At 34.3% G+C, this 22,629-nt stretch overlaps 1 protein-coding gene and 1 pseudogene across 1 annotated transcript; both read right to left on the reverse strand.

Moving 5' to 3' along the window:
• Positions 1 to 4,659: 4,659 nt before the first annotated feature.
• On the reverse strand, positions 4,660 to 5,961 carry LOC131860323 (cysteine-rich receptor-like protein kinase 43; annotated as a pseudogene).
• Positions 5,962 to 21,131: 15,170 nt separating this feature from the next.
• On the reverse strand, positions 21,132 to 21,608 carry LOC131034521 (cysteine-rich repeat secretory protein 38-like). Its single transcript, XM_057966023.2, has one exon. The coding sequence runs from the start codon at positions 21,606 to 21,608 to the stop codon at positions 21,132 to 21,134; it is 477 nt and encodes a 158-aa protein (XP_057822006.2).
• Between the last annotated feature and the right edge of the window lie 1,021 nt (positions 21,609 to 22,629).

Consider the following 22,629-nt stretch of genomic DNA (forward strand, 5'->3'; position numbering starts at 1 on the left):
GAAATATATATTTTTTTTTAACATTTTATTTTTTTACTATTTTTTAATTAATTTACTAGATTTGGTCCATAAACTTGAAATATCAGGCTTTCTTATTTATTTAATAACTCTTTCTTTTTATATTTTTTTAAAATCAAATTATATGAGCTCAATCTACATAGAATTGTTAAAAAAAACAATATATGATAAGCTTAAGTAAAATTATGGTGGTCGTACACGAGGGGTTTTTAAAACACCAAATACGGCCAATAGAAAATTAATTAGAGGAAAAACTAAGAAAAAATTATTAAAAAATATCCTCATCAATCTTCAATGTCCTAAAAATATTTTCTCAAAAGGGTTTGAAAAAAAAAAACTCCTTTGTTTCAAAAAGTGGTGGTCATACACATGCATGGTATGGTCATGAAAAAACATTTTTAAATAGTTGTTTTTAGAAATACCTTTTGAAAGTCAATTTTTAATACCTAGGTATTAAATTAAATCACATATTTGGAAACTAGACTCTGAGTGTTGCATTTCATATACTAATTTTTTCAGTATTCAATCTTTGAGTGCTTCAATTTTTAAGATCAATGTGGAAAAATATGAAAATCAAGGAAAACACTTCCCCATTTTGGACAAAAACTGTACTCAACTTCTTGCACACACCCTGAAGGAAAATCACCTTTCCATTATTTTTATCTAGGCTAATCAAATAAAATATATACACCTCTAGAGAAAAAGACAATCATAAGTAGGTACGACAAAAGAGGTAAATTACAGTGCTAATTATAAAATTAAATGTGATGGATAGTGCAATTAGTTATAAAAATAAGCATAAACAATAAACTTAATATAACACTAAAATCCTTTACAGTGAAATTAAAATAATTTGCCAACTTTGTTTTAGGTAAATCTTATAGGTCTATTTCATTTCAGCATGATGCAAATTTATCCTATTAGCCTTGAGTATAATTTGGTTATAAATATAATTGAATATAATTCTCTTTACTCATGTAAATACACTAGAATATGAATGGAAATCTATTTTCAATTTTATTTCTCCAAATTAAAATATTACTATATTGATTATATCTTAAATGGAAATAAATTTTTAATGACTAAATCAATGATAATATGTGCATGTTGAATGCATTTGACTACTAGTTCATAGAGATAATTTATACAAAGAAATCACCACATTAGATAAATATGAAAATGAAATGGACAAGCATTAATACAATTAAAACTATTTTTAAAATGTTTTTAAAGATTTTTTTACATTTTGTAGGATTATTCTTCAATAAAGAGTTACAAACAGATGTATGATAATAAGTGCACGTATAAGTTAAACAAATGGATAAGATATAAAAATATTTATATAGAGAAAAAATTTAATTCAGTCAAATGTATAGAATGATTTTAAATGGAAAGAGGGTTATTGAGGAGGGAATAAGAGCAACATTATACAAATAAAATTATTTTGTAATATATAATTATATTAAACTATTCAATTAAAATGAGTTTAAAACTAAATGAAAATCAACATGTACAAAGATCAACTTTTTATATAAAAATTACACTAATGTAATTTTTTATCTATATAATAACAAGAACTTACATAGCAAGTTAGAGATGAGCATGAGGGTGAGAGGTTCTACTAAGGTTTTTGATGGAAAAGAAGATACAAAAGAGAAGATTGATGGAGATGAAGAGGGGGATGGAGATGGAGATGTGTCATTCTCACACCTAGTGACACTAATCTGCATTGCTTTGGTCATTAGAGGTTTGTGGATGTAGATAGTTTTAGTTGGTCTTGTTGTGGGCTTTCCCTTTCTACGGGTGGGACTAAGTTAGTTCATGGTTTTGGAGGTACCATTTCTCTAATATCTAAAGGTTGTCCTATTAGTTGTGGCTAGATTGTCTATTGTTGTTTTCTAGGTGTTATAAATCTCTATCTCATATAAAACATTTATTTTGATGCCTTCTCATTTTCAAATGATTGGTGGTTCCCAAGTCCTCTGTCTACCTATGCCTTTTATGGCTTGTATCGATCTAGCCCTTTTTGGGTTTCCCTAAAGGTGGGTGATTCAAATCCTCTTTTCAGTATGGGTTTGCTTCTTATGATTCAGTATGACCAAATCATCTCTTGGTGTGGGTGGTTCTACTATTCTGGCAACATGATGTTGTTGTTGTAGGATTTTTTGTTGTGGTTAGTGTTGTTCAATCTTTTGTTGTTGGTGATGGGTCCTCTAAAGTGGTTAGGTGTATTTCCAATTGTTTTTGTCTACTTTGAGGAGTGGATGGTCTTGTTGCCTTTTAGCATTGTGGGGATCTAGAGTCCATGATTTGGGATGAAGGCTATTTTTTGGGTGTACAATGATGGCACTAGTCTCTTCATCTTCATTGGCTCCCTATGTGTTTTGCAAGGTATTGTTGGAGAGAGAAATCCTCTATTAGTTTTGGTCATATGTCCTTGGTTTGGGATTTTGACCATGATGAGTATGGTGTTATTGTTGTTATTTCATTCTGTACCTAGTTTTGTCTTCTTTTTTTTCTTGCATTTTTTGGTAGGATGTTGCTTCTCCCCTTGTTGTATTAAGAAGTTTTACTTTTAGAGGGAATTTTATATACCTTGTGACTATTGCTTCTTATTTAGCATCAAAGTGTTTAGGGCTACTTTTGGTATTTGTTTTTGGTTAGGAGTTTTTGGTATTTTTTCTTTTGTTTTTACTCTTCTGGCTCTAATAGAGGCCGAATTCTACCCGTGTAAAATTTATCTTGTGACCTTGATTTTAAGGCTAGAGGCTTTATTGAATATATTTTCTACTAAGGGAGTTTACATTTCCCTTTAGTCTTGTCTTAGCCCATGATTCTCTTATACAAGTGAGGAATTCTATGGTGAGCTAGGTTGCATTGCTAGATCTAGATCGCTGATCTTCTTCAACTTTTCCTATGGAGGTGGTGGTGTCTCATATTGAGGTGGAGATTATTGTTGCTAGAGGAGATGGAAGACACTGTAAGGGGACTATTTCTCCCCTTAAAAGTGATATTGATAAGTTTGTGTTTGGCTATAAAGAGGTTGTTAAAACCCTTCTTTCTTGATGCTTCCCTTTCTATCCTATTGGGGTGGAGACTAAGGAAGGTATTGAGGGTTTGTCTCTATTTTATTTGAAGGTTATAGGAGAATTTTGAAAACCCATTGTTAGGCTATGGGAGTCTTGCAAAACCCATTGATAATGAGGATCTAAGTAGCCTTATTTCATAGATTTCGCCTAATGTTGTAATAGTTGTATCTTTGATGCTTAATTTATTTTGATTGACTATCGGTTGCCTATTGTTTGTCTATGTTGTATCATTTTGTAGTGTTCTATTACTGGGTTTCATACCCCTACAAAATTTATTTGTATAGGGTTTTTAGTCGCTTCAAAAATGATTTTATCCCTAATGAAATGCAAGAACTTGCATCCTAATTATGTTAATAAATTAAAAAACATCTAATGTTTTAATATAAAAATAAATTGAAGAGAAAGTACCAAATTTATATGTATTGAAGAAAATTTCCATCTTCATTATATTGCAAATTTTGATGACATTTAAATGCCTTAAATAAATAAAGATATAGGACACCTTACATTTTATTTTATTGTATATTTTTCTCAACTAAAATAATAAAAATTATTATTGATTCATAACATACATTTCAATCAATATAAGAAAAATGATGTTGTTTCTCATTCTTTCACTTTTGAAAGGCCAACACTTTTAATTTCTTTATTAAGTTGTACAAAAATATAAATAAAAGTTATCTTTATCTTTTAAAAAATCTTAAATTTAATAATCAAATTGCAATTATATCATCAAATATAGCATTATAAACTATATCTTATTATTTTCAATACAATAAAAATAATAAGATAATTATTTATTAAAATGAAATGACAAAAGTTATATTCATAGGAAATAAAGAAGACCATGATTAATTTAATATTAGAGTTTTTATTTGGGACACTTAAAAGAAAATTATTAAAATTTTCTATTATATGAATTTGTCATATATAGGGGCCTCTTTTTTCCAGTACTTAATCCTTTGCATGCAAGGGTTAATTAATCAACCCCTTAGAATTGTAGGGGGGCCTCCTTCATTATAGTTGGTGGGAGTTCTAGTTCCGCCACCCACCCACAACAACTATGGGTTAGCTGGTTGCCCTTTTGATCAGTTCTATTACTAAACTAGTTTATAAATAAGCAAGATTATCTAGGACCCAAATTTGTTATTGATGTATCATTGATAGATGGGTAAGCCAAAGGAGTGGTAGATGAAGTAGATAAAGTTGTGCTTCTAGATGTTGATGTTGATGCATGTCGTGGAACATTATCTTGTGTAATGTTGAGATAAGTGGGCTTTGTAGGATCTGGCAAGCTATTCACAAAAGCATTCAAAAGCATGGCATATACATTTATCATTGGTGGGTGAAGTGATGGATTTTGTTGTGTACATAAAAGATCTATTTAAATGCATCTTGAAACTTGTTCATTAGGAAAACATTTTACTATATTTTTGTCAATTATATCAATGATATTTCCTTCCTTGTAAGATCTCCACACCTACATAAACATGATGAATACTTCATAAATTATCTAATTTCAGAAAATAAACTATATTAACTTATCTCTCTTTTATCTCACCCATTCCAAGAGGCATTGAAATTCAAAGGGTAATTTACTATCATAGTTCTTTCTTCCACATATAATTTCTAAAATGACAACACCAAAACTGTAAACATCTACTTTGACAGATAATTGACCACCTAGAACATTCTCCAATGCCATATAGCCACTTCATAATTGAAAAGAATTATTAGATTAGAATACAACTCAAGCAACAACCTTAAGAAAACAAAACAAACATAATTGATGATAATTAAAACTTGAAAATAATTCTGAAAGGAAAATAAATAAATAATGTAACTTATTAAATTCTTACACAAGCTAGCTAAACCAAAATCCGATATCTTCGATTGCATTTTCTCATCAAGCAAAATATTGCTTGCTTTGATATCTCGATGAATGATCTGCAACTGAAAATCTTGGTGTAAGTATAAAAGTCCATGGGCTACCCCAAGTATGATGTTCCATCGCTTTGACCAGTCAAGTTCTTATTTCCGCTGCGGATCTATATCCATATCTCCAAATAAATAACTCTAAATAACGAACACATATTATATGACTCCCATTTAGAATTGAGATGAAATAAACTTACGAAACAGTATTTTATGGAGACTCTTGTTAGGCAAGAATTCATAAACCAGCAAGTGTTCTAATCCTCCGCGCAATATCCGAGAAGATTTACAAGATTACGATGTTGAATTTTAGCCACAAACTTAGCTTCGTTTAAAAATTGCTTTTTCCCTTGCGATGATTGTACGGAACGCCTCTTTACCGCTATTAGTAATCCATTTGGCACAGTGCCCTGACATTAAAGAAAACACACAAATATATATATCTTGCGCGAGTCAATATGCTGCACCTCTTCCTTTAAGATGTTGGAGCCATGCACTCAGCAAGACTTGATTCCTGGTGGGCTCATTTAGAACCTTTCAACTTCACCAATAGACCAAAGACCCATAGATAAACACACAAATATTGAATGTATGTAACATTATAATATATAACAAAGTCCAGAACTCTTATTGAGTGAAATAGTGCTTCAAACATGCTTATGATAATCGGAAAAATGGCTCTCAGAAGAGAATCAAATGTGAGATAAAAAAATAGGCACGTAAGTTAAGAAGAAAGAGGACAAACAGCTGGCGTTAAGCAGAAGCAGTAAGAGCTTCTGAAGCCAACGAGCTGAAAATGGACAGCCAAACAAGTAGCATAATCGAAAGAAAAATGAAGGATAACACAATTGCCAAAGTATCCGGAGGAAACAGTAACACTCAACAAATATTTCTCCTGAAGCCATGAATGCTGGATCATTGACAGGACAAAGGCCAATTATGAAACGTAGAAGCATAGAATAACTATAGAGTATTGAGACTGGAGAATCTTATCTGAAACGGAAAAAGGGTGTAGGTCATCGAGGCAGAAGATTTCAAGTTACCAGCATGAGCAAACACAAAACCACAGTAAAAGCTCTGATAATGAGTAGGAGGAAGAAACAAAAGAAATCCCAACTTGTTAAATAGATAAGGGCAAAACAATTCCTGTAATTATACAACATATCAGTCAAACCTTGCTACAGAAGAGGTTTATCAGAGATTAGATTCATTTCATCAAGCATAGAATTTACTCTGCAATTAACTAGAAGATCAGCAGAGTGGTTTATATCTCTATAGAAGTCCCTAAAAGTAAGCTATTAGAGCAATAATCTGGTAGACAATGTAATCTTTAGTGAGTTATGTACGTTAGGAAATCGGAAATCATCAAAGCATATATCAGAACTAATCTAGCTCAATCACGAAAACTACAATGCAATGATCTATCCTAAAACACAATCAATAGAGACATGAAAACAAAGCATACAAAACTAAAGACTATGCAAACCAAATGTCGATTTGAATGCTCCTTCATGCGGCTCCATTGTTCCTCTTTCTTCTCCAAATAGCCTTTTGTTTGTGGATCTCACCTTCAAGTGCATACACCTATGTGAAAGCAAGATTGATATTGGCACAAGAGTACTCGAAGCGTGATTGATTAGAAATTCGATAACCTGATTATTCTCATTCTCTGATTTTGTGATTCTGTGATTAGATTGGGATTGAAGAAATTCATCCAATTTATAGAGAAATTGGAGAAAAAGATCAAATTAGCATGATGAGATTCAAATGGAAATTGCAAATCAAACATGTCAATTATGACAAATTATGCACCTTCTATGCAAAATTTGATTGATTGATAATTCATGACAATTTATGACAAATTTCTATGTCAAAATTGATTGATTGTCAATTATGACAAATTATGACAAATTTCTATGTCATTTCCATGGAATTAGGAGAAAAATAGGAGAGAATTGAAATTAGAAATTAAGAAATTAGAAAATTGAAATTGATGAAAATTAGGAATTAGAAATTGATGGAAAATAGGAAATTAGGTAAATTAATTAATAATTTGTCATTTATTAATTAATTCACAAAAAGAGGAATAATTAGCCAATTAAATGAATATTTAATTGGGATGAGAAGACTTAGGATAAATAAATAATTTATTAATCCTAGAGGAAGAAATGACAAACAAGGTTAAATGATTAAATCATGAAACCCTAGAAGATGAACTAGCAATGCGCGAATGACAATTAGGTCATGATTGAAGAATAATTGATGTCGATTCGATTTGATTATGATTCTGACTAACAAAGGCCGATGCTAATAAAAGATTTGATTGATAAATGCGCCAATTGACAAGGAACAATGACTAATTGATCCAAATTGACATAATTGAGACAGACAACGATCGATGGTAAATTGATCGCAAAATGACAAAATTGACAAGAGGACAAGGATCGATGACAAAATAGATTGCAAGACAACAAGATTGAAAATGACCACAATCGATGACAAATCGATCGCAAAATGACAAGATCGAACATGACAACGATTGATGACAAATCGATTGTAAAATGACAAGATTGATAAACCGATCACTAGATGATAAGATTCAAAAGAGAACAAAACCCTAATTAGGATTGATGATGTCCAAAATGATAAGATTGAGCATGCACATTGATGCGACAAGATAAGATCGATCAAAATCATGACTTGAGAGTGTTGTCGACAAGACCAAATTCGAAGGCGAGATGAATGAAGAATGACTCGATACTCACAAATGATAAAGACCAAGTGCGTGACATAGGAGAAATGTTAATGCGACACAAAAACCCTAAAATAAGGCAATGCGCAAATGTTAAAATATGACTCCGCAAGCGTTGACCATTTTTAGGTGTCTACATTTTGCCCCTTTTTGAGACAGTGCGATTCTAAGTGTTGTTTCAAAGAACTTAAATGAAAATGCCCCAGACAACTGACAATGACATATGCATGCCCCCTCGAGGAATTGGCCGGAAACATGCAGAAAAGAGGCCAATTGATTGATAAGAATGATAGAAAATGATAGGATTGAACAGATCCAACGGACTGCCAAGATTGACAGAAGAAATGTTAGTAAGAAGAAATTAGATAGAGGACAGTTAGAGATGAAGGAAAAACTTGCTTTCACTAATGCACTTTGTAGGTGAGAACCTTTATTTAATGTAGCAAAATGGATGCATAGCATCATGGCATTGAAGGCCAGAGCTGAAATGCAACCCGTTTTGCAAAAGAAAGACACATCACAGACAAACAGTATTCAGAACAAAAAAGAAAGGGACCATGAACCATCCCGGTCACTCTAAATCACTCAGTGACATCATCAAGCAGCATAGGAACATGATCGAAGCCAAAGATAAATCAAAAAAGATAAGATGCACAAATTCAAGCAAATCAAACAAACATCTTGATCTTCATTGTCAAAAGTTGAAAGTGCCGATAGAACGATCATGCTGTCTGGTTTCAGGATGCATGGTATCCCGTCTAAGATAGGACATAGTCTGGTTTCGAGTATACCACACCTTGTATAAGACCCATGATAACAGTGACAAGGACAAATGATTTTGATGTTGATGTTCGATTGATAAGACAATTTTGATCAGTTTGAATGTTTGATTTTGATCGAAAAAGTTCATCTGTTAACGCATGATTCCATTAAAGCACAATGTTAGATTGTGTGCCGTTGGAGGGATGCTCAGCGATCTGTCTATGCACAAAGGGATCATTTATTGCAAAATACTTGTTTTTGTTTTTGTTTTGCTTTGCGAGTTTTTAAAATTTTTTTTCTATTCATTTTTTCAGGACTTTATTTGATTTTTTAGGGATTTTATTTTAGGACATTATTTGATTTTTTTTTTTTGAATTTTATTTCAGGACATTTTTCAATTTTTAAGACTTTTTTCAGGACATTTTTCAATTTTTATGACTTTTTTCAGGACATTTTTCAATTTTTATTGGATTATTTCAGGACATTTTTCAATTTTTTATGATTTTTTTCAGGACATTTTTCAATTTTTTTGAATTATTTCAGGACATTTTTCTTTTTTTTTGAATTATTTCAGGACATTATTCAATTTTTAAGACATTTTTTAGGGACATTTTTCAATTTTTTAGATATTTTTTCAGGGCATTTTTCAATTTTTAAGACTTTTTTCAGGACATTTTTCAAATTTTATGACTTTGCCCCCAATGTCTAGCAAGGCAAGGAATATGACAGGTGAATAAATAGGCTTGCTGAAATGATGGTGGATAGAGGGAAGACAAAGGCCTTTCATTATAGAGACAATACGGATGCAATTTTCAAGGGCTATGGTGTGATGGGACAAGAGACTAGATATGACAATGTAAAGCAGTGAGATAGCATGAGGGACATGTCAAGAGGTTTTTGAAACTATGTGTTTTGCATTTCACGTCCTTATGTCAGATCAAGATCAAGGAATGAAAAAGAGTGTATGGATAGTGATAAGATATGGATAGGATAAGAAAGACCAAGAATGGATAAGGGACATGGACTGAAGGTTGGGATAGGATACGGGATAGTGGCAGAAAGTTGCAATAAGCTAGGGAATATGGATGAAAAGTTATAATAAGTAAATGGATAAATGACCAAAAGCTATGATGGACTGAAAGCTGCAAACAAGATGCATGATGCTCATGATGATCCTCAGCCTTGTCAAGATCAAAGGTGGAAAGAGGGAAATTGGACATGAGGGACAATAGGATATGAAGGATAATGATAGGAGTATGATAGGATAATGAAGGGCAATAAGATATGAAGGAGGAAACCTGCCCCCAAGTACGGTATGCAAGAAGTTCATAGATTATGCATGATGCTTATTCGCCAGGTTTTCATCATAGTACTTGCCCAAGGTGCCTGTTTGCCAGGTTTTCACCAGTGGACGAATTATTTTTGCTTTACTTTTTCTTTCTTTTGTCTCCTTTTTTTTTTTTTTTTGACTTTTTCAAGAGAAGATGGACACATGATAGGGGGTGGAAGAAGGACTCAAGCATCTTTTTGTTTGAATAGCAGCCTTGAAAAAAAAAATGGACCATGACCTTTAAAAGTATGCTCAAAGACGTTGGTAGGATAAGGACATGGAAAATGAGATGAAACGAAGGCAAGGATTTATGCAAAGGATTGAACCAGAGGGATGGAAGGATGGAAAATATGCATTGGATAATGGATACGGTATTGGAGGAACTATGATTGAGTGGATAGAAATGTTGGCAAGATTGACATTGGCACACACCTTGAGGGGTGATGGACTGATGGAGGAAAAATGGATTTCAGATTGTGAGATTTGGATGGAGGAATAGCTTGGGATTTTGGGACATAAGGACCCAAAATGGATGAAGAAGGTGATGGAGGAATAGACTTGGAAGGTTTGGATGGAGGAATAGAAACTTTGGATGCCAAATTGGATGTTTCTTTAGGCTTTTGTGCTTCAAGGAGCCGCTTAGCAACCCACATGGTTTTTGATTTTTCATGCTTTTGTGGTTCCTTGGAGTGCATTGCTTGCACAAGGGATTTATGAACCCATATATATTTTCACTTTGCTTTATTTTGCTCAGTGGGCCTTTGTGGCCTTTTGGATATTTCTTTTTCTTTATAGATCAATTTGTTCTTTGTTTTGACATGTCGATTATATTGGACATGTTGATCCTTGAATACATGTGTATTGCTAGACTTGTGACATTTATACTTGGCATCCAAATTGCTTGGAGGAGGAAAGGAATACATGGATGTATATGAATGAAATGGAGTTCTTTTGGATGGATGAAATTTACTCAAGGTTGTATGCCTTTGCTAACCTTGCATAGAGGACGAAGGGATATAAGGACCTAAGATGGATGGAAGGGATGATGGGGAAGTTGGACATTTGGATTTTGACTTTGAAGGGATACCAACTCCTTGAGTGTGAGCTCTGTAGCCATGACCATTAGTATACTCTTTGATATGAAGGGGTTCTTGCTTATGAAGGTCTACCCCTTTGCCTTTATCAATATTTTGACTAATAGGATAATCTTTTGTTTGGGAAGAAGACGTGAGTCCATTATGAGGTGGATATGATATGAGAGAAATAATGAGATCTTGAAGTGGATTGGATTGCACCAAAGTGGAAGAACCCATTATGCATGTTGAGGGTTCATGAACATCTTGCACTGACATGTTAGAATCAAAAGGGGGAGTAGGATCATGAGGGGGACTAGGATTGTGTAGTGGACATGGCTCAATGACAGGCTCTTCAAGAGATGGAATGGGAGAAATAATGGGATCATCAAAAGAAATGCGATCTTGGAGTGGATATGCTAGATTAGGATGTGGAGATGGAGGAACAAAAGGATCTTGTGGAGGATTTAAAGGAATAATTTGATCTCGACAAGGAGGAAGATCATTCAAATCCTTTTTAAAGGTGCTTTGCTCTTGACTTTCAATGGGATCATCATAAAGAATGGAAAAGATATCTTGATCTTTCTTAGGAAGTGTAATGTCAATGGGATTTGAAAGGACATTGTGTTCATGAAATGGAATGGGATCATTTGGGATTGGATGGACTCGAATATCTTGATCTTGCTCGGGGAATGGAGTGTCAATAGGACTTTGGATATGATGGACAAGAATAGGGGAATCATCATGAGTTTCTAGGAAGATGAGATCCTGGTCAACAATTGGATGGGATGATAAGTTTTCAGGATCTTGATCTTGATCTATTTCAAGACACGTTTCTTCATGCTCTAAATTATCCTCTTGACATGGGGTTTGACTTTGGATATGCATGGGGATTTTGGCAAGGAATCAATGTTTTGGCATGAAGGAAATGCACTTTGAAAATTTGTGATGGATTTTGGCAAGGAATCAATGCTTGAACATGAGGAAGAGGGACTTCGAATGGGGTCCTCTAAAACAGGTAATGACAATAAAGTGCATGGTGGCATTGGGTCTTGTATTTCTGAAACATGACAAGGATGTGCATCATGAATTGGATTATCGTGGCAATCAATTATGGATAGTCCTTGGATAATTGCATCCTTGGGTGTATTGTTTGATGAGGACAATATGGAAGGTTCTTGTGAAACTTCTAAAGGTGTAGGGATAGATGCCACTGGAGAGTTAATTTGTTTGTGGGGGGATGAGGCATTTCTAGACATAAGCGTATTATCTTGATATTCTTCAAAGAACTCACTTGGTAGGTTCCTTAAGAGCCTTGCAATAAAGCCACCTTTCTTTTGAGGTTTTGACATAGTTGTATCTAGAATTTGAACTTGTTTGGCAAGAAGTTGGTTCTGATTTGATGTCATGTTTTGATATTGGACTTGGTTCAATTGTTCTGCCATGTTTAAAACTTGGGTTGGTGTGTGCTGCAACCTTTGTTTTTGAATGTTTGGTTGTGGTTGTTGACATTGATATGTTGATTGAACTTGTTGATATTCCACCATTGGTTGAACTATTTGTGGAAATTGTATAGTTGGTTGTACATATTGTTGAAATTGAACCATTGGTTGTGTTGGTTGTATATGTTGGACCATTGGTTGTGATGGTTGAAAATGTGATTGATAGTAAACACCTTCTTGTTCTTGTTGTGGAGGCACATAATGTTGAAATTGATGTTGTCTCTTTTCTTGAAATTGTTTCATCATCTCTATTTGTGAGAGGAGAGCTGGTATGTCTGATTGTTCAAGAAGAGATCTTACATCAATTGGCTCAATCTTTGGATTTTGACCTGGAAATTTTTGAAACATTTTGGACATTTGTGATCTATTCTTCTCAATGTTTTTCACTCTTTGTTCCAATATCTCATCTTCTTGAGCTAGTTTCTCCTCTAGTTTTTGTATTTGGAGATTTGTTTCATCATAAAAAGTTTGATCAATGTTTCTTTGTTGTTGGGTTGGATAGAATTGTGATTGCATTGGATTAAAATTCGATTGCATTGTCGGTTGATACATCAAACTTTGTTGCATCATTGGTGCTTGGAACCTTGTTTCAATAGACATGTCACTATGCAATGTTTTTGGGATTTTTCAAGCATAATATATGATATGCAACTAAATGCAAACTAAATAGATGAAAATGCAATCTATGGAAAGAATGCAACCTATGTTTTTGGTGTTTTTGAAGATTATGACAAACTTTTGAAGTGCAAATCTAAAAAGAGACCCTTAGGAAATTGAAATGATGTCTAGACCTCAAAAGACAAAAGGACCAAATGACAAAAGGACCAAATGACAAAAGGACAAAATGACAATGTCTCCCCTATATGCTTGGATACTAAGCTAGGTTTGACCACATGACATGGATGACAAAAAGACAAAAGGTTTGATTAGGTCTAGACTTCTTAACAATGACCTAGGGTTTGTTCAAAGATTTGGATTACTCAAGTATGACAAAACCTAGCTTTGACACTATATGCAAAGGGACAAGTACTATGCAAGTGACCCTAATATGATATGATAGTGAACTAAGCTTAATGAAGATACTTAGGGTATGCAAATGCAAATGTATGACAATGATATTACTCTAATGCAAGAGGACATATGCAAATGGATGACCCTTATTGATATGCAAAAGAGTATGACCTAGGTGAAACCTAACCTTGGTAGTTCAACATGCAAACCTAGGATGAACCTAAATCTAAGTGACATGAATGTTGAGACAGGATTTTGAAAAGTGTTTGACAACCATGTTTGAAGGTGTTTTAAACTTTGTTGGATGAAATGCTCTTGTGTTTAACCTTGTTTTGAATCAATTTGTCTTGTTTTGAAATGAGATGCAATTCAACTTTTGACAATCAAAGAAGAAAAGATATTTCCACTAAGACTCAAGACAATCATGCTCATTCATACATTTCTTATGGTAGGCAAGGACATTAGGTACTTGAGAGGTAGACTCATTATGGGATTCAAGGAGAATACATAGATGCTTGACCCCACGGGCTCCCCTCCACGGCACTCACTTCTCAGGGCAGCCAAGCATCAGTCCCCATGGAAATCTCCCCATGGCGAACTTAGTATCTCTTCCAAGTATCCGAATTTGTCCTTCTCAAGCAACTAGAAGGGTTTTTGGCCTCTAAAAACAAGGTGTTTAGTAAGGTTTTCTATTAAGTGTTACTCCTTGATGTCACGCAAGCGTGATTCAGACATTAAGCCCACCAAGATACCAAACAAATGTAGTCACGCAAGCACGATTTGGACCATAAGGCCCTACTTAGATGTTGATATGAGAAAGAGTTCAAGGGTCATCACTTTCCAAGTAACTACAATTCCCACGTAACGCTTCCTTCAAAGCTTTCACTCATCAGGTATTTGTTTATAGTGAGTTATAATGCCAAGGTATTCTAGTCGTACTCACTTTGGGTCATTCCCTTCTCACGATTATCACTTGCTTACAAAAGCAAATGGTCGGGAAGGCAGGCCCTCTAAAGGTGACACACAATCACAAACATGAGCATGGTATCAAAGATCTAGATTTCTAATCACCCTAAGAAGGATGAGAGCATACTCTCCTAGTCCAATGTCACACTCAACAATCAAAGAAAAAACATGTTCATTCCAACCTATTTAGAAATCATACTAGGTGCCTATAACATTAATGGCAAACACAAAGTTTAGTTGTTTCTCCAAGGCAACTTGCAAAGCCCAAGTTAGAAGTTTGAGGTGTTTATTCTTTGACTATCGATTCTGCATAAAACATATTAGGGGTTTCATTTGTTGTCTTTTCCATGTGTATGCCAAGATGCTGCATAGATAATTAGTACCAAAAAACAAAAAAACAGAAAGCAGAATGCAAAAACAAAACAAATTTTTAAGCAAAACACTGCCTTTTTACCTCTGTTCTGGACTTTACATAGGCACAGAACTCATGACATCGGCACAAAACTCATGACAAAAGCACAAAATGTCATTAACACAAGCGCATAATGCATAACATAGGTGCAGGTTGTCTCACATAGGTGCAAAAGTCCCCAGAACGCCCTGCATTACCCTGTTTCTTGGGTTTTTGACCTGCAAAACATCTCAAAAGCACTCAAAAGCATAATCAGAAGGTTAGTTCACATCGGGTTCACCAATTAATTTACGTTAGGAAATCGGAAATCATCAGAACATATATCAAAACTAATCTAGCTCAATCACGAAAACTACAATGCAATGATCTATCCTAAAACACAATCAATAGAGACATGAAAACAAAGCATACAAAACTAAAGACTATGCAAACCAAATGTCGATTTGAATGCTCCTTCATGCAGCTCCATTGTTCCTCTTTCTTCTCCAAATAGCCTTTTGTTTGTGGATCTCACCTTCAAGTGCATACACCTATGTGAAAGCAAGATTGATATTGGCACAAGAGTACTCGAAGCGTGATTGATTAGAAATTCGATAACCTAATTATTCTCATTCTCTGATTTTGTGATTCTGTGATTAGATTGGGATTGAAGAAATTCATCCAATTGATAGAGAAATTGGAGAAAAAGATCAAATTAGCATGATGAGATTCAAATGGAAATTGCAAATCAAACATGTCAATTATGATAAATTATGCACCTTCTATGCAAAATTTGATTGATTGATAATTCATGACAATTTATGACAAATTTCTATGTCAAAATTGATTGATTGTCAATTATGACAAATTATGACAAATTTCTATGTCATTCCCATGGAATTAGGAGAAAAATAGGAGAGAATTGAAATTAGAAATTAAGAAATTAGAAAATTGAAATTGATGAAAATTAGGAATTAGAAATTGATGGAAAATAGGAAATTAGGTAAATTAATTAATAATTTGTCATTTATTAATTAATTCACAAAAAGAGGAATAATTAGCCAATTAAATGAATATTTAATTGCGATGAGAAGACTTAGGATAAATAAATAATTTATTAATCCTAGAGGAAGAAATGACACGCAAGGTTAAATGATTAAATCATGAAACCCTAGAAGATGAACTAGCAATGCGCGAATGACAATTAGGTCATGATTGAAGAATAATTGATGTCGATTCGATTTGATTATGATTCTGACTAACAAAGGCCGATGCTAATAAAAGATTTGATTGATAAATGCGCCAATTGACAAGGAACAATGACTAATTGATCCAAATTGACATAATTGAGACAGACAATGATCGATGGAAAATTGATCACAAAATGACAAAATTGACAAAAGGACAAGGATCGATGACAAAATAGATTGCAAGACAACAAGATTGAAAATGACCATGATTGATGACAAATCGATCGCAAAATGACAAGATTGAATATGACAACGATCGATGACAAATCGATCGTAAAATGACAATATTGATAAATCGATCACCAGATGATAATATTGAAAAGAGAACAAAACCCTAATTAGGATTTACGATGTCCAAAATGATAAGATTGAGCACGCACATTGATGCGACAGGATAAGATCGATCAAAATCATGACTGGAGAGTGTTGTCAACAAGACCAAATTCGAAGGCGAGACGAATGAAGAATGACTCGATGCTCGCAAATGATAAAGACCAAGTGCATGACATAGGAGAAATGTTAATGCGATGCAAAAACCCTAAAATAAGGCAATGCGCAAATGTTAAAATATGACTCCGCAAGCGTTGACCATTTTTAGGTGTCTACAAGTTATACTAGGTAACACGTGCGAGTAAATATTTGAACAAAGGTATGGGAAACAACGTAAGTGTAGATAAGTAGTTTCCAGTTACATGTGAAAATCCTGAACTGTCGACATATCCGTTATTAAATTTAATATAATCCCTAGTGAATTTTACTAAATAGAAATATAATCCCTAGTGGTTGTAATTTTGTGTCTAACAAGAAAGGGGTTTTTTTTCGATGATAATGAAGGGAAAAAATGTTGATTCTGATCTAATGTCATTACTAGGAAGGATTTTGTTGATACAAATGTACGGCAAATGCAATAAAAAATTCACTGCGAACATACCTTTCTTTAAGGGAGTGTGCTTCCATAATGCTACAAACATAAATTTTCTTCGGATTGCAAATAGGCATAACAGTAACATCACCAATGAGTCGACAATATACCCAGAATTAAACCTTCTTTATTCGAAGACTTCCCTGTATTAATAATGTGAAGCCCAACTGGCAGCCTACCTATGGTGGCTCTTGGCCTTCTAGTTGAAGGCTTTTCTTCTTATATATAATATTCATCTTGGTGGCTCTTGGCCTTCTAGTTGAAGGCTTTCCTTCTTATATATAATATTCACCTTGCTGCTTGTAATATGTACATTTTAACAGAGATTAATATAATTCTTCTGCTCTTGAATGTGGATGTAGGCATTTGCCGAACCACTATAAACACTGTCAACTTTTTGTGTGTTTGATTTTTTCTATATTTTTCTGTTGTTTGATCTTTAGAGCCTAGGTTGGCTTGAGCAGAGATGGAAGAAGAAGAAGGTAAAATTCAGAATTTGTATGGTAATTTTACATTCCATGTTTCTATGTCCTTCAAGTGTTGGAAGGGAATTCAATTAAAGAGGAGAATTCAATTAAAGTGGAGAATTCAGATAAAGAGAAGGATGCTAGGATTCTAATTTACTTTGAGCCATCTTTGGCACGTATTGGCCAAACTGTCAATGGCCGAGAAATTGTCGGCATTCGTGTGGTGAGGGTTGAGCACCATGATGCCTCGGTTGCAGTTGAAGATAGTCCTTGTGTAGACGTTGGAATTTTTGGGCAGATAGATGCTAGAAAAGAAGTTGTTATTTAAGAGGAGGAACTCAGAAGATTGTAGGAGAAAGAGAGTATGCCATCAGAGACCCAAGTTGAATCTACAATTGATTTTTCCTCCCAGGATGAGGAGGGTGCAGATTGGAGTGAGGTAGCAAGGCAAAGGAGCCTAAGATTAATTCTAGCTTCGGAGAGCTCTACAGATGGCATGGCCTAGGAGAAGACAATGAGTCACTTACATGATCATGTAAGACTTAGTGACGTGGATGCTCCGTGTTCACTCACAATTTGCCAAGAAAATAGTGAGGAAGTTCAATCTATTGCCCTGTTTGGAGATGAGGAGGAAACATAAGATGATAGCTCTGAAAAAGAGCATGTTGGTGTTTCTACTTTGCATGTCAAGAATGTGAGGCATCGTGAGGATTCTGAATTTGAATAGTTGGAAGAAAATTTGGCGACAAACTACTCTAGCAGAATGGACGCCGAGGGGAACTGTTTTGTTGGCGAAGTTCAATGCAATGGGAGGAAATATCATCGCAGTGGTGAGGCAAATAATGGAGAAGTTGTTGCTTCCTCCTTCATAGGGAGAATCTGGCCTCTCTTGTTCGCAGGATCGCCACAATTTCTACATTCTCAAGATCAATGGAATCATCTTCCTCTATATGGCCAACTACAACTTTAGCGGATGAGTTCCTTTTGCCATAGTCGATAAATGGAATATATAAAAATAGAGATGGGTAAGAAAAAATTAGAATTAGATTTAGTTTCAAGTGAAGAGATGGCAGAGGAGGGGTCATCACCCACACAAAAGAGGAGAAAGGTAGTGGTGTTCTTTTATCATGGGAATCGACAATCTCTTGAAGGAATAGAGTGTGTGTGTAGATCATTATGCTTGGCTAGGAATTCCTTGTGGCTACTCCTTTGTTGAGGTTCATGATGCATTTAAGAGAAAGTATGAATACCTTACAGAACAAGAGTTGGTTGAAAATAGATAAAATGAAATAGGTTATGATGATGTTGGTGTTGTACAAAAACAAATGGCTCAAATCTATAAATCAGTAGGATTGCATCTTAGGCACCCACAACTCTTGAAATCAATTGGTGCGAAGCCTCCAAAGTATATTCTGTTATATGGGTCACCTGGTTCTATGAAAATCTTAATTTCTAGGGCTATAGAAAATGAAACTAGTATCTACGAATCTGAAATTATGTTGGCTGAAGAAAGCAAAAGCAACCTCCAGAAGGCTTTTGAGGAGGCTGAAAAGAATACCCCATCCATTATATATTTTGATTTAGATTTACAAGAAATAGTTGGATCAAGGCTTTTTTGAGGTAGCTGTGGGAGCTATGGAAGCCGATAGACTGGTGGCACATATAGAATTGCCATATCTAGTGATGGTTTAGATATATCGGCTACAAGTGTTAATGGTATTATCATGATTTAGTGGTTAAGTTGTATTCAGTCTGACATGCCTTGGCGAAGGCTAATCCTCAGTATTTATGAATAGGATTTCACGAAGTTAAAATCTTGCAGGTTGAATGAAATTTGAGAAGGAAGTGGAAGCAGGGATGTCACAATGCATGACTATGTTAGTTGGCCTTCACAGGGGAGATTGTTGGGAATGCGAAGCCCAACAGTCACATGACCATTCATCTTCTCCCAACTCTTTGTTTCACAACTGATTGTATAAATGGTTGTGTGCAGTCATGTATGATGTAAGATTGTATATTGATTAATAGATTATTCTCCCTGCTCTTCAGTGGATGTAGCAAGTTATAGTGAACCACATAATTCACTATGTATTATGTGTTGTGTTTATTTTCTATTTGTTTTATTTTTTAGTTTAGGTATTGAATATTTTTTGAAGAATATTTTGAATGAAATCTTTTCTGACAGATCTTTTTAGTTTAGCTAATCATTTTTCGTTTGTCCTCTGCTATGTGTCCCAAGACACAAGAAGATCAAGACTTCATGTTATGCATTCCTTATTCCTCTGTAGTTGGCAGTCTTATGTATGTCGTGGTCTCTACTCATTTGGATATTACTCATGCAATGGGAGTTGTGAGAATATTCATAACAAATCCTGGTAAACCTAATTGGGAGGTGGTCAAATGGATATTAAGGTATCTTAAAGGTACTGCAAATTATACCTTGTGTTTTGGTGGGAATAGTGTATACTTACAAGGTTTTACTAATTCTAATTTTGTTGGAGATTTAGACAAATGTATATCTACTACTAGTTATGCATTTATATTTGCTAGAGCTTCTATTAGTTGGGTTTCTAGGTTGCAACATACAATTGCTCTCTCTTCTACCCAAGCTAAATACATGGCGCTCTCTTAAGGTGCCAAGGAAATGATTTGGTTATAGAGGTTGTTTAATGATTGGAGGTGTAAACAATGTGATTTTGTTCTGTTTTGTTATAGTCATAGTGCTCTTTTTATGGCCAAGAATCATTCATCTCAACATTGCTCCAACAATATTGACATACATGTTCATTTCTTTCATCAAGTGATTGAAGAGGGCAAGTTAAAGGTTGCAAAAAATGACATAGGCCAATCCGACTGATGTTTTGAGCAAAGATGTTTCTAAAGAGAATTTTGACTTTTGTAGGGCTTCTCTTGGTATGGTTGAGATGTGACAGTAAGACTTGAGTGGGGGAATTAATTCTGAGCAATGTTCGATTGGACTTCAAGTGGGAGATTGTTAATAATGTGAAGCCTAATCGACAACCTACCTATGGTGGCTCTTGGCCTTCTAGTTAAAGGCTTTTCTTCTTATATATAATATTCATCTTGCTTCTTGTAATATGTACATTTTGAGAGATTAATATAATTCCCCTATTCTTGATTGTGGATGTAGGCATTTGCCAAACCACTATAAACACTGTGTCAATCTTTTGTGTGTTTGATTTCTTGTGTATTTTTATGTTGTTTAATCTTTCGCATTTCTCTTCATCCTGCACAAGAGATTAATTTGAGTGCTTAGACATCGAAAATGGTAGGAATGTTAATTTGATAAAGCGAAATAAACACTATTAAAGAATATCAAGGAACAATTAAATAATTTATTAAATATTGTCATCACCATTACACTTGTATGGATTTTGTGATAAGAAAAGAATAATTAAAATCAACTCGTAAGGTAATTGATATAAATATTATTCGTTGTTGGAGGCGATAATGGTGGCTGCTAAACGTGTGGAGACGGAGGTGGTGGAGGGCTAGGATTAAAGAATTTCTAAATTTGGTAATAAACAACACAACTTTCGGACCAAGTCTCTCCTCCGCCAAAAGTCTCATTGTTTGTGAACGTCGTAATCAACAAACCATGATTTACACCTATTAAGCATAATTTGCAGTCCTCATCAGAGGTTAAATCCCCCAACACTGAAGAAGACTGTATATTGGAATAAATGTAGAAGTAGTTGTGAATCTAGAAGAATATTGAATTGGGGATCCAAGGGCTTCATCTGCCAGATTTGTTAAAAGCTCCCTGACTTCCTTACGAAACACTTCAGGCTCATCCATGATCTTCGCCAACCTGTAAGAAGTAAATGTAGTGATATCTAGTATTCCGAAGAAGGAATAACTCTCGTAGCGCATGAAGTAGTTGTCCAGCAAATAATTACCGGCTGTGGCATTTCCACATTTCTCACGAATCTGGGTAGCTATGTCTTGTGAAAAACTAAAGCATTCCTCCGCAGTTGCTTCTCCATAACATTGGAGGAGACCATAAACTCTGTCTGGACTTTGGTCGTATTCAGAGGTATTGAAATAATTTGAAAAGGATGCATTTATATTCGCTTCAAGATTATTAATAACCATGTCTAAATTACTCTCAAAAGTCATGATTATCTAGTTAGTAGTGTTGCATACTTGTGCATTGTTGCGAACAATAAACAATAAGAACACAACACAGACCAACTGTGGACATCTGGCATGGTAGGCAATCTGCATGTTACTTTCCCCTTCCAAGAATTCTTTCAGAAACTTGGCTTTCCAAAATATTGGGAAGTTAATATTTAGTTGATTTATTCAATTCTTAAGAATAGTGAGATGTTACTTGTTCGATGACACGGAGTTTCATTTTCGACACAATTCAAAAGTACAATCCAATTTTCAAAACATACTGAAATTATGATATTTTAATTGAGCTCTGAATATGTCTTCAGAAAAGCATTGCAACGGACGCGTTAATCACTATGATGACTTTTGACTTCAACATTTTTAGTTCTCTTTGGAGTTTGATTTTACGTGAAGTTGGTGATATTTCGTGATGCTCTTTTAGACTTTTTTTCTTTGAATTTTATTGATATTATTGTAGTTATTTGAAAGTCATTACATTATAAATCAATGCATTTTTTCTTTTTCAATACAGTTTTACCCTTTTCAAAAGAAATTTAGTGTTGAAAACTTCATCCACTTAAAAGTATGCATACTTACTCTACCCAGATATATCTTTCTGTTTCAAAATTCCAATATTTTTTCTAAAATCATGAATAAAAATTCTGGTTTTCAAAGAGGCTGTGATCACAGCTTATGCATGTTTAGTAAAGTAGGTTTTCATTCATAGGTTACCGTGTTTTTAACGTGTGCATAAGAAAAACAGGTTCAGATTTAATTCAACCTTGTGGAATATTAATGGTAAAACCCGCGTTATTGAATGGAAATGTAGTTCATGGACGTGGAGAAAATAGTGCGTTATTGAATGGAAATGTAGTTCATGGAAGTGGAGAAAATAGCGATTATGTAGGGAGGAAAACCATTGATTTTGTAGCCTTTTATTCTCGGTTAGCATGTCTATAATGAGATGTTTGTTTTTGATTAAGATAAGCAGGTTTTATAGGGACTTAAAAACCCTAATCCATCC

The sequence above is a fragment of the Cryptomeria japonica genome, chromosome 11, assembly GCF_030272615.1.
Source record: "Cryptomeria japonica chromosome 11, Sugi_1.0, whole genome shotgun sequence".
Lineage (NCBI taxonomy): Eukaryota > Viridiplantae > Streptophyta > Pinopsida > Cupressales > Cupressaceae > Cryptomeria > Cryptomeria japonica.